The sequence below is a fragment of the Rhineura floridana genome, chromosome 2, assembly GCF_030035675.1.
Source record: "Rhineura floridana isolate rRhiFlo1 chromosome 2, rRhiFlo1.hap2, whole genome shotgun sequence".
Taxonomy (NCBI): Eukaryota; Metazoa; Chordata; class Lepidosauria; order Squamata; family Rhineuridae; genus Rhineura; species Rhineura floridana.
The window spans coordinates 143,294,344-143,306,601 of NC_084481.1; the positions used below are offsets into that span (position 1 = coordinate 143,294,344).

General features: G+C 41.0%; 1 protein-coding gene across 2 annotated transcripts in view; it reads right to left on the reverse strand.

The window, feature by feature from the left end:
- Positions 1-8,382: 8,382 nt before the first annotated feature.
- The window catches only part of LOC133378324 (CD59 glycoprotein-like), a 31,527-nt gene continuing 27,651 nt past the window's right edge, over positions 8,383-12,258 (reverse strand). For both annotated transcript variants that reach the window (XM_061613147.1, XM_061613149.1), the window contains exon 4: positions 8,383-8,905. In XM_061613147.1, coding sequence (XP_061469131.1) covers positions 8,712-8,905 — 194 coding nt within the window. In that variant the 3' untranslated portion in view covers positions 8,383-8,711. The remainder of the gene's footprint in view (positions 8,906-12,258) is intronic.

Here is a 12,258-nt window from a genome sequence, read left to right on the forward strand (position 1 = left end):
GACCACAGATGGATAGAAGGCTGAGTGGACCTCGACCCCTTTTACCGGAGATTCGACTTCCTCCTTCCGTTGAAATCAAACTCCGGCTGTGAGCAGAGCTTTCGGCTGCGTTACCGCCGCTCACCACTCTGCGCCACGGAGGATCTTCTTAGAATGAGTAGTCCACCTAAAGCTCATGACTTCAAAATTCTCACTTCTCTTTTATGCCAAAGAACACTATCCTAAAGAACACTGGGTTATTTCCATCCCCTTGCCTTGATCCTTCTCGCTCATGTCCCCGAAGATCCCAGGGATACAGTCATCATCAGGGCATGTATCTTTTTTTTCCACATTCAGCCACACTGAGGGCACTTCCCAACAACCTGTTTATTGAGCATTTATCCTGCTTTGTTTGCAGGGAGACTAGACAATTTAATGAGCATTCATTTTGATATGTTTGTAGGTTAGTTTACTATGCATTCAAATAAGAGCTATCCCACACTTCCTACTGCATTTTCCTGTCATTGGCTTTGTCGTAGAAACTCTGATCTTTTCGGAGAAATGGGTTTGCTGTGCAAAACCTCCCAATTATCTATAATTGAGCAACCTGAATTTTCTGGTATGTGGTTATAGCTATTTTGGAGTGGAGGAGGGAATTGACACAGTATTTAATATCTAAAATGACTGTGCTCAAGCGCTTGCAGAATTGTATTATATTTAAGTTACTAGTAGTACTGCTTTTCAGGCCAGGGTTTTCCTTGAAATGAGAACCTCTGCCCTGAAAAGCAATTTTCTTATGTGTGAAAACTGATTGGGGTCATTCAGGAAAAGTCTTCTGCATTATTATTTTATGTGCCTCATCTCAGTAGATAAACAAATTCCAGAGCTGAACACTGATCAGCATATGAATGTTAAGCCTAAGCAGGAGGGAGCGATATCAGTAGTTGCTTGACAGCTTATACCTTAAATTACCCTGGTTCAGCCGTAACAGTTTGTTCCAATGAGTCTTTATTGGTGGCTAGGAGTGCTGTTTTTCTACAGTTCAGACACAGTAGTTGCTTAGCTTGCCCCCCCACACACACACATACAATTTTAAGTTTACTCTGTAGCTATGTATTGTTTCACACTGACTTTTTCAAGCAAAGCCAAGTTCAGCACCACTTTACAAGCTGAACTTATTTTAGAGGCTCAAGCATTTGAGATTTTTTGTGACTTTGTTATAGCCTGTTTATTAACAAATACATATGAGTTGAGTAGACATTACAGGGGCACAGAAGCTCTTAAATATGCAGTACTAGCCCCAAAACAATGTCAGCACCCTGGAATTTTAAACCAGCTCTCTAGCAAGATTCCATCTGCTGCTTTTTTGTTTCCTTGCACATACTCTGGAAGACTTAGCCTTTGCAAATGAGTTTCACCTCCTACCCTAACAAGTGTTTAGAAAGCCTTCGGCTGCCATGTTAGGCCGTTGGTTGTTTCTGTGTCCGTCTGCCATGACCAGACCAGAGCTTAAATGAAAGGCCACTGTGTATAAGAGGACAAAGCTCGCACAGAGACACAGTCAAGGACATTGTGAGAGTGAGAAGTCTGTTGGTGAAATATGACAACTGCAGTTGTCACGAAGAACTTCTAATTTATTTGGGGTACTTACTAATGTCTGATGATTAGCCTGAGAGAAGCAGAGATGCTATGAAGGTGGAAGTCAAGAAATACACTGATTGTTACAACATATCTTTCCTTCAGTGTTTGGTCCTCTACATCTGCATTTCTTTTTTCTTGCTGTTCAAGGATCCATTCTATGGGATTTATGTCTATTTGTAGCATTTTCCTTACCCAATTATCTCTTTGCATTCCATCAACAAACTTTGAAAGCTTTCCTTGAAGAATAAAGAAAACTGATGGATTCAGTTCAGTCAGATACTTACACCAGTTACTGCAGTTGAGAAACCATATATCCCAGGTATATCAATAGAACAGCTTTTGATCAGGGATATCAAATACAAGCCAGGGGCCACATCAGGATATTTAGGAATCCCCAATGCAAACTGCAGTGCACGCCACACAAAGGTCTGAACCATCTCAGGGCTGGAAATTAGTGTGTCAGATGGGCTGACTCACCACTTGCTCTTACTGTATGATACAGTGCTTGTCTTCTAAAAAGAGGTGCTGCGACTCAAACCAGGTTGGAAGCTGTACAATCCCAGATGGGTGGGAAGTTGCTAAGGTTACTCAGGAAATGCACTTTAGGAACTCCTAGGACATGACAATATATCATTTATTGTCCAAATCAACATTTGTTGGTGAAAATATAGCTGTGACATGCCTAGACATTACTGAGCATAAAATGTGTTCCTCTGAGCCTTCTGAGTTTGATATCCCTGCTTTAGAGCAAGTGTTCTGTAGAGTGGAGTCTTGTTCTGCCATGGAAACTACAAAGTAGATTATCGGTTATGGTTACCCATAGACAAAGCTCTTCTTCCATTCAAAGTATTTTATCTGTTCAGCTTCATAATATCATGAGATAGGCCAGTATTATTCCTATTTACAAGGGCAGATGAGTCAGAGAGAGAATACTTGCCGAGGCCACTCAGTGCATCACATACTCCCCTCTTTCCCTTTCCTCTCGTGTGATCTGATTTCATCCCTCACTTTCTGCTTTGTGCAGAAAGGACGTGAAGGAGGGAATCGGAACACAAGGAAAGGCGGGGGGATCAAAAGGTTATTCACCAGACCAATGAGTGAGAAGAGAACTGCACTCTTATTTCTATACTCAAGTCAGTCAATCTTTCTCCTGGCTAGGTAGAAAAAATATGAGGCTACATTTGTCACTTGTGTACAGAAAAAGGCCAATCATGGTTTACATGTGCATTTCTTATTCGTCTCTTGTAAATATTGTAAAAATGAACAACTATTATTCTAAAACCATAATTCTTACATTGATGGCTAGCCCAAAAGAACATAGTAAGTCATATCAGCATCTAGGCATTTTGTTCTCCCCTTTAGCTTTCAAGTGGAAATCATCTGCAAACTCCAAAATTAAAAAGAAAGAGGAATTGCTGTTCTCAAAGTTTGAAGCCAACGCAGGGAAAGACAAAGGGTTGTATCTAACTAGGTCATACTCAGAGTAGACCCACTGACATCACCAGACAGTTGATTAATTTCAGTGGGTCTGCTATATGCCTTCCTTGCATACAATCTTCATTCTTCATCCTTTAATTTTTTTGAGTCTAAGATCTCAATATTATTCATAATTGAGTTTTAAGGATATCTGATGTAATAAAATACACCTATTTGGAAAAAATGTTTTGGAAAAACGGCAGTGCCTACAGTTCTCACGCTGACATATGTAATTGCAATGCTGTAAACATGGGAAACATAAGGGGGGAAACGGCTGTATTGCATTCCTTTGTGTTTCCCTTCTTCCTCTCAACTACTGGTAGTCAGACATGAAAGGACAACAGGAGCCATGTGGACATGCTGAACTTTCAGTTTCCTGAAGGAAAGCCACTGACATAAATTTTATAATTATATTTCATAGTAAACATATGCAAGTTAAAGCATTCTTTTCTGCATAGTTTTGATGCATTTTAGAGTTCTCCCAGTGAGTCTTTTAAGCGAGTTATTAAGAATTGTATTGTTCTGCCAACCAAACAGTTATGCAACTGGGGAGATTTCCTGAAAGTCTTATTTGGATAAGCTCTATCATCTCTAGAGCACAGCTAACAGCTGAACCATTATCAGAAAAAACTTAGCCCTCTTCTCCATGATTGGCCATTCTTCCCCAAATTCCCCAAGATAATTAACTTACAGTGCAATTGTTTACATGTCTACTCAGAATTAATCCCCACTGAGCAAAATGGAATTTACTCCCAGGTAAGTGTGTATGGGATTGTGGCCTTAGGCTGCAATCCTAAACACACTTTCCAGGAAGTAAGTCCCATTGAATACAGTGGGACTTACTTCTCAGTAAACTTGTATGAGGTTGAGGTAGTATTTTCTAACCTTGCATGACTGGCAGCAAACAAGCATTCATCATCCACAGAACAAATCACATTCTGCACCGTCCGTGATAGGAACACAATCCTGGACTTATTACAAGATCGGATATTTTTGTACTTGTTTCAGTACCTCAAATCTGTTTGTTATCAGAATTTGCTTGGTGTTTTAGATCTGGAAGAATGCAGACTAGAGAAACTCAGACTAATACAAAATGAAGCATTTTGATTGTTATACTTGAAAAGGTCAAATTTTGCTTGCCATTATGCTCTGATTAGAAAGAGTCTGACAAATGGGCATATTAACTGACTTCATAGACTAAATTCTATTCTAGTAGTTATCATCTTTGTACATAACACCTATGTCTGTGTCGGAATTACTTTTTAAGATGTTTTATTTTCCTATGTTTCTATAGATGTTTTGTTTTAATATATTTTAAAGTCTGTTTAAGATGTTTTAAAGTGTTTTTATTTGTCACCCTGGGCTCCTTCTGGGAGGAAGGATGGGATATCAATTTAATAAATAAATAGTGCTCAAATAGTGCTCTGTCATACTGTAGGGCAGTGGAAGACAAAACGGGGCAGATACACAAATATTTCTCAAACTGCTATATGCCCCTCCCTTGGGGAGGATGCAGAATTCCAAGGAGAGGGTGGCAGGATCCAGCAGTAAGCAGACCCTTGTGCACTTTTCTCTCTGCAATGGAACTAGTAACTGCAACACTGCTGTGCTAAAAATAGAAGCTGCAGAGAGGCGTACATGGGAGATTCTGGGCACAGCAGTTCCTTTCGCTCCTGGCTCCTGCCCAGGATGGTTTAAACCTTGCGAGATTAAAATGCCCACATCACAGATCATTATGCACACAGCAACAAGCCACACAATATGCAATGGCCTGCTGTTATACATAACATTTGAGTAAAATGGCTTCACATATTTAGCTTCTATTCTTGAAACATGTAGTGCATCAAGAGCAGTTTTTAAGAGTTATGTCTGAAAACTAGTATTTTTTATTATATGGAACATATGTTTGAATATCAGTTGCTGGGAATTAAAAGTGGGGAGGAGGGCTATTGCACACATTTCCTGTTTACAGGCTTCGTATGAGCATCTGTTTGGCCACTGCGAGAACAGGATGCTAGAAGGACGTTCAGCTCGATCCAGCAGGACTGTCATTATATTCAGTTACACTACTAAAATGTTCTCTGGAAGGCTAGTGTCAGATGTGTTTACTTTCCCACTCCTCTTTCCAACTTGACTACTTATTTTAGGGGTTAAAGTTCAAGGAAGGAAACTTTCCTATCATCTGCTCCTCAGTCACCTGCAGCCCCTTAAAAAAGCCTCTCTGGAAGGTCAATGCTCCTGAACAATCAGAGCTGCTGGTGGAGGGGAAATCTTCATCAGGATCTGAGGTCATCCTTAATGCAGTCCTCTTGAACTCTGGTGTAATTAGAAGGGATGTTCTTGTGCAATACTTAAGTAACCTTCTTGTTGTACAATGACACTAATAATTTATAACATCCCTAACACTGCTCTGAACTCATTCTACTTAGACAGCATTTCAAATAATTTAACAATTCTTATCAGTTCAAGACATGTAGCTTACTGAGGTTGCAGTTGCGATTTTAAAAGTCTTTTTAAAATTTGAAAGCTTGCACATAAACAGGTATAAAAGTAGGAAAACACCACCTCACGTTGCTGCTTGCATGGCAATGTGTCCACTATTGGCCAATTTTATGACCTCCACGCAACACAGCATGGATATTTTGTAAACTAAGCATGAGTTGCAACATTGAGATTCCAAGGACAACAACAGCCAGAGCTACTGATAGGCAAGTCAAATGGAATAATGGCTCTGGCCCCATAGTTACATAGAAAAACTGACACTAGACTCCATAGAGTGTTTAAGTATGAACCAACTTGGACCATGTACTCATCATCAGACCTCTTGTGTGCCCCCTCCATGGGAGGCTCAGAGGATAATAACACGGGAATGGGCCTTTCAGTGGTGGCCCTCTGGCTGTGGAATGCTCTCCTAAGGGAGCTATGCCTGATACCTTCTTTATTCATCTTAAGTGCCAGGCAAAAACCTTCTTTTTCACTCAGGCCTTGGCCCCTGAGGTGTGCTATCTTAGTTTCATTGTTGGGTTATAAGTTTTTAAAAGTTGCCTAGAGACCATGGGGTATGAGGTGACTAACAAATGAAATAAATAATAAAATTGTAATACATGTATGTACCACTGAATCATTCTAATTTCTAAGCAGTATGCATAAAAACAAGCCATACAAAAAATGAAGCAATAAATATAAGACCAAACACTACCTTAAAATGCTTGCTTGAACAAGCAAGTCTTAGTCACATGCCCGCAGAAAAGAGGATGCCTGTCTAATCTCAGGAGGGAATTCCACAGGCTTGGGCCCAATACACTCCCAACAGCTTCATATAGATGTTACACAGCATTGGTGGTAGGATTGTGCCTGTGGCACACTGTAGCACAAAGGCCTTGGGGCTGACACCTAATCTTCCAATACACATCTCACAGGCCCAGGCTAGGAAGATACCGTGGTCTGTGGTCAATGGTATCTAAAGCCACAGAAAGATTTAAGAACCAGGAGGAGAGATGCATTTCTGTGTCCCACTCTTGATAAAGGTCATCTGTCAAGGCGATCAAGTCTGATTCAGTCCCAAAACCACACCTGAATCCAGAATGAAATGGATCCAGATAGTCTGTATTCTTCAGGAATTCCTGTAACTGCTCTGCTGCCATTCTTTCAACCACCTTTCCCAAAAAAGGGGTATTTGCAACTGAACAGTAGTTATGAACTGTAGGGTCCAGGATAGGCTTCTTTAGGAGTCAACACATTTCAGCTTCTTTAAGAGCAGCAGGCACCACTCAGTCATATAAGAATGCATTCATCATACCCTGGACCCTGCCAGTCAACCCCCCCTCCACTGGCTTTCAGCAGCCAGTTTGGACAGGGGTGAAGAGAACAAGAAACTGGTTGTATCATTGCAACAATCCTGTCCAAGTCATCAGGGCACATAAACTGAAACTGATCCCATAAAATGTGGGGAAGTGCTGCATTGGACACCCTGACTGGACTTGCTGAAATTGGTGCATCTAAGGCATTATGGAGCTGAGCAACTTATTCTCAAAGCGTTGTGCAAATTGCTTGCAGCATGCTACTGGGTGTTCCACCATTTCTAGTACAGTCAGACTCTAGATCACCCAAAATAACTCTGGATGGCACATCAAGCCAAGTAATTGTTCTTTGCTTCCTTCACTGCCACTTGGTAAGGTAGGCAGAACTGTGAGACCTAACAAGTGTTTGGTTGGCTTTGGAGCAAGTTTTCTACCATCTGCACTCCAAGTCATCTTCCAAACTGCTTAATTGCCTGCTACTCCTCAGTAAACCAAGGTGCAGTGTGGGCCTTGCAGCATCAGAGGGCACCCTTAGGAGAGATTGTGTTGACAGCCCTTGTATCTCCACCCCAAGAGACCAGGGCCTCAAAAGGATCACTGGCTCTATTCAGAGCTTGGAAAAGTTACTTTTTTTGAATTACAACTCCCATCAGCCCCAGCCAGCGCCATGCTGGCTGGGGCTGATGGGAGTTGTAGTTCAAAAAAGTAACTTTTCCAAGCTCTGCTCTATCTACAGGGAAATCCCCTAGAGCATTCAGGCATCTGCCAGGTTCCATCAGCCTTCAGGGGTGGACCATCCAAATCAGTCCCCCACCCTGCAGGATGAGGCTCCTGCCAGAAGTCCAAATATCACTAGGAAGTGGTATGACCATGGCAGTGGGGTTACATCCACCACCACCATACTGTAATCCAGACCACCCCTCTCCCCAGTAGTGGCAAAGACTAAATCAAGGTTATGCCCTACTCTGTGCATTGGGCCTATAACTATCTGGGACAGTCCCATAGAGGCCATGAGATCCTGAGCTGGCCTTGAAGCAACCTCAGCATGGAAGTTGAAGTCACCCAGGACCACAGTCCTGGGTTCCTCCAATACAACACCAGAAACAATACACAAATGCTATGTGTGAGCTGCATGTCTAGAGTTCATTAATGAATCCAATTCAGTGATGGGATGTCACAAGACACTGCTCACTGGACTACAAGGTTACTCTAGCATAGCACAACAAAACTTTTCTGATAAAGTGGAGATTAGGAGGCCTGTCCAAATAATGCTTTCTGAACTCATGCCTATCTTGTGCGAAACAATTCTCAATATAAATACTTCTAGGTAGCCACATTGGGAAGAAGGACAAGGGATACAAATGCATTTGACAGTCTTCAGCAAATATGTTTTCTACCTGTGCAACTGGTTGCAGGACATAGGGTGGGAACAATTTCAGTTATCAATTGAAGAGACCCAGGATGAAAGAGAATGCAGATCCAAATGTAAAGCAGACACTTTTATTAGCAAGATTAAATTCTTAAAAATCAGCAAGGATGAAAAATAAGTTGACAATTTCAACAGACACAACAGCTCCCCCAAAACAAATTGCACCTGATCATCATGCGCTTTCGCTATGTAAAGTTTAAGCACAGAGACTAGATACAAGTCTGCAAGTAGAATGGAGCATCACAGCATAGTAAAGTTTACTATTCTACTTTGATTTTCCCCAATGCAATTATTCTCTGTTCTCCAAGTGTGATGCTCTCGCAAAAAGCTATTTGTCAATAGGTATGAAGTGACTTTGAACAAAAAAAGTTCTTTTCTACTCTGGATTAGAAGAGCATCTGGATTACGATTAGCACAGAAACTCCAAGGACCATCCTGCTTCCTACAGTAATTGGGCTACTATTACAGAAGTCTTTTTGGCAGCACATATATCTAAAGTTTTCATTCCGGTATTTTTTCTCAATAAAGTCTTCATTACAGTTGGAAATTTTCCAGCAGCCAGAGACATTTCTTACTCCACCTGAAAAAGACACAAGGTTTTATGTGAAGTAATTTACTTTCCTGTTAAGATCCAGAAAATTGGGTGGGGGCAAGAAAAGAGGCTTAAAAAGTCTAGTCAAACATTCTATAGTTTCCTTATAGAATAAGGACTTCTATCCAACTGCCTATTAATGACTTTTTAAAAAATGTATCCCGCATATCAGTTCAAAACACTCAAGGCTGCTTCTAAAATAGTTAACATGAAAAAAGTATGAAGAGAGAGCATCTAATAAGGTAAAAATGCATTTGTCCCTTATTTCTACATTATTCGATGTATCTTACTTCACAAGAGCTACTGGAAGAAACAACCATTTCTACCGCCCCATTCTCCTATTCCAGTAACAAAAAACCAAAACCGTCTCAAGCCAAACAAACCATGAAATGCTGATTTCCTTCCCTGCACAGAAGGAAGGGGGGAGGAGGAAACCAGAAAAAATGAAGCATGAACAATAATTTCTTAAAGAAGTAAAGCAGGTCTTGATTCGATAAGTACAAAAGATGTAGTCTAAAATTTATCATTCAAAATTTGTTTTAATAGGCATTTATTATGAAGGCATATTTTTATTCATTTAGTTTTATTTATTTCTATATTCCAAAAAACATAACACAGTGTCTCAAGAAACAGTAACACACACAATTTGTTGCAATATATAATGCATGAAAGATCATTTAATCATTTGTAATGTATTAGGTTACAGTTGCTGCCACAGACTTTAAAATGCTCAGGGACCTCCTTTCACATTCCTTTTCCATCTTATTAAGTCATCCCAGAGTCATCCAGACATATACACTTCATAAAATATACCAAAAATATATATATTTCAAAGGGCATACCCAACGTTTGCCCCTACCCCAATGACCTTTTTACTGCATATTCATGGCAATTGCTGCTCATGATGCTGTTGTGGTGACCATATGCAATCCCACTTTCAATACTATTTGAGCCTGCAAATGTTCTGGGGCAGTCCCATAACTTCATACCACAAATGTTTGGAGTGGTGGTGTCCCATTTTCTTTGTGCTACAGCCCCCCTGGACAGTACTAATGTGGTGGCACTGGGGAAGCATCACCAAACAATTAATGAAGTAGCATAAATCCACCACTAAAGCACTATTATTATGTCAAGAACAAGCTGCAGAACTGACAGGCAAACAAAGCCAATCTGAAGGGGTCTTTAGCAGGCTCAGCACTAGCACACGGTCAGGTGGAACACTGGCCCAAAGGCCCAGGATCTCACACAGGGACCCAGGGGGCCCTCCTGGGATAAGCACAGGCCAGGAACAGAGAAGGGAATTGGCAGGCGGTGGTGCAGGCAAGCCCCAGCCAGCTCTACAGCAACCGAGTCTGTCCTGCCAGCTGAGCTGGTGTCAGGTAAGAGAAGTGCCAGGCCGGTTCCTAAGGAGCTGCCCCGCCTGTCCTGAGTTTCAGGCATGGGAGGAGGGATAGAGCTTACTGACCTGTAGCAGCAGAAGTGAGGCAATTCCGAGGGGAAGAAGGGGTTGAAAAAGAGCCTAAATATATCTATTCTAATGTCTACTCAGAAGCCAGCCCTGTTGAATTCAGAAGGGCTTCCTCCCAGGTAAATGTAGTTAGAATTTCAGCCTAAGAGTGGGACGTGGAGCTTGGAAGGAAGGTAAGAAGGCTTTCCTGGTTTTCTTAGGCTGCAATCCAATAATGTCTACTCAGAAGTAAGCTCCACTGGGTTCAGTGGGACTTAATCCCAGGTAGATGCATTGGACTGCAGCCTTAATTACATGATTATTGCCTCGCCACCCCCTCCTTCCCCTTTGCCCCACTGATCTGTGTGTGTTAGCTTCCCTCTCCTTTTACTAATAACTTGCCCCTAGAAAGGCCCTCTTTTCAGTCCTTCATTGTTGTTATATGCTTTCAAGTCAGTTACAATTTATGGAGACCGTATGAATCAGCAACCTCCAACAACATCTGTTATAAACCACCCTGTTCAGATCTTGTAAGTTCAGGTCTGTGGCTTCCTTTATGGAATCAATCCATCCCTTGTTTGGCCTTCCTCTTTTTCTACTCCCTTCTGTTTTTCCCAGCATTATTGTCTTTTCTAGTGAATTATGTCTTCTCATTATGTGTTCACAGTATGATAACCTCAGTTTCATCATTTTACCTTCTAGTGACAGTTCTGGTGTAATTGCTTCTAACACCCAATTATTTTTTTTGCAGTCCATGGTATGCGCAAAACTCTCCTCCAACACCACATTCCAGATAAGTTGATATTTCTCTTACCCACTTTTTTCACTGTCCAACTTTCACATCCATACATAGAGATTGGGAACACCATGGACTGAATGATCATGACTTTAGTGTTCAGTGATAAGGACCTTTTCCAGTTCTCCCATAGCTGCCCTCACCGGTCCTAGCCTTCCTCTGATTTCTTGACTATTGTCTCTATTTTGGTTAATGACGGTGCCTAGATATTGCTAATCCTTGACAAGTTCAATGTCCTCATTGTCAACTTTAAAGTTACATAACTCTGCTGTTGACATTACTTTAGTCTTCTTGATGTTAAGCTGTAGTCCTGTTTTTGTGCTTTCCTCTGACTTTCATCAGCATTCATTTCAAATCATTACTGGTTTCTGCTTGTAGTACGGTAGAGTCAGCATATCTTAAATTATTGATATTTCATCTTGATCCAGTACTGCTTTCCGTATGATATGTTCTGTGTATAAATTAAACAAATAGGGTGATAAAATACAACCCTGTCTCACACCCTTTCCAATAGGGAACCAATTGGTTTCTCCATATTCTGTCCTTACAGTAGTCTCTTGTCCAGAGTATAGGTTGCACATCAGGACAATCAGATGTTGTGGCACCCCCATTTCTTCTAAAGCATCCCATAGTTTCTCTTGATCTACACAATCAAACGCTTTGCTGTAATTAATCTATAAAGCACAAGATGATTTCTTTCTGGAATTCCTTGGTCTGTTCCATTATCCAACGTATGTTTGCTATATGATCTCTGGTACCTCTTCCCTTTTTAAATCCAGCTTGGACATCTGGCATTTCTCGCTCCATATACGTTAACAGCCTTTGTTGTAGAATCTTGAGCATTACTTTACTTGCATGGGATATTACGGTAATAGTTCTATAATTACTACATTCCCTGGGATCACCTTTCTTTTGAATTGGGATGTATATTGAACTCTTCCAGTCTGTTGGCCATTCTTTAGTTTTCCATATTTGTTGACAAATTTTTGTCAAAACATGGACAGATTCAGTCTCAGTAGCTTGTAGCAACTCTATTGGTATGCCATCTGTTCCTGGTGATTTCTTTCTTCCACGTATTTTAAGAGCAGCTTTCACCTC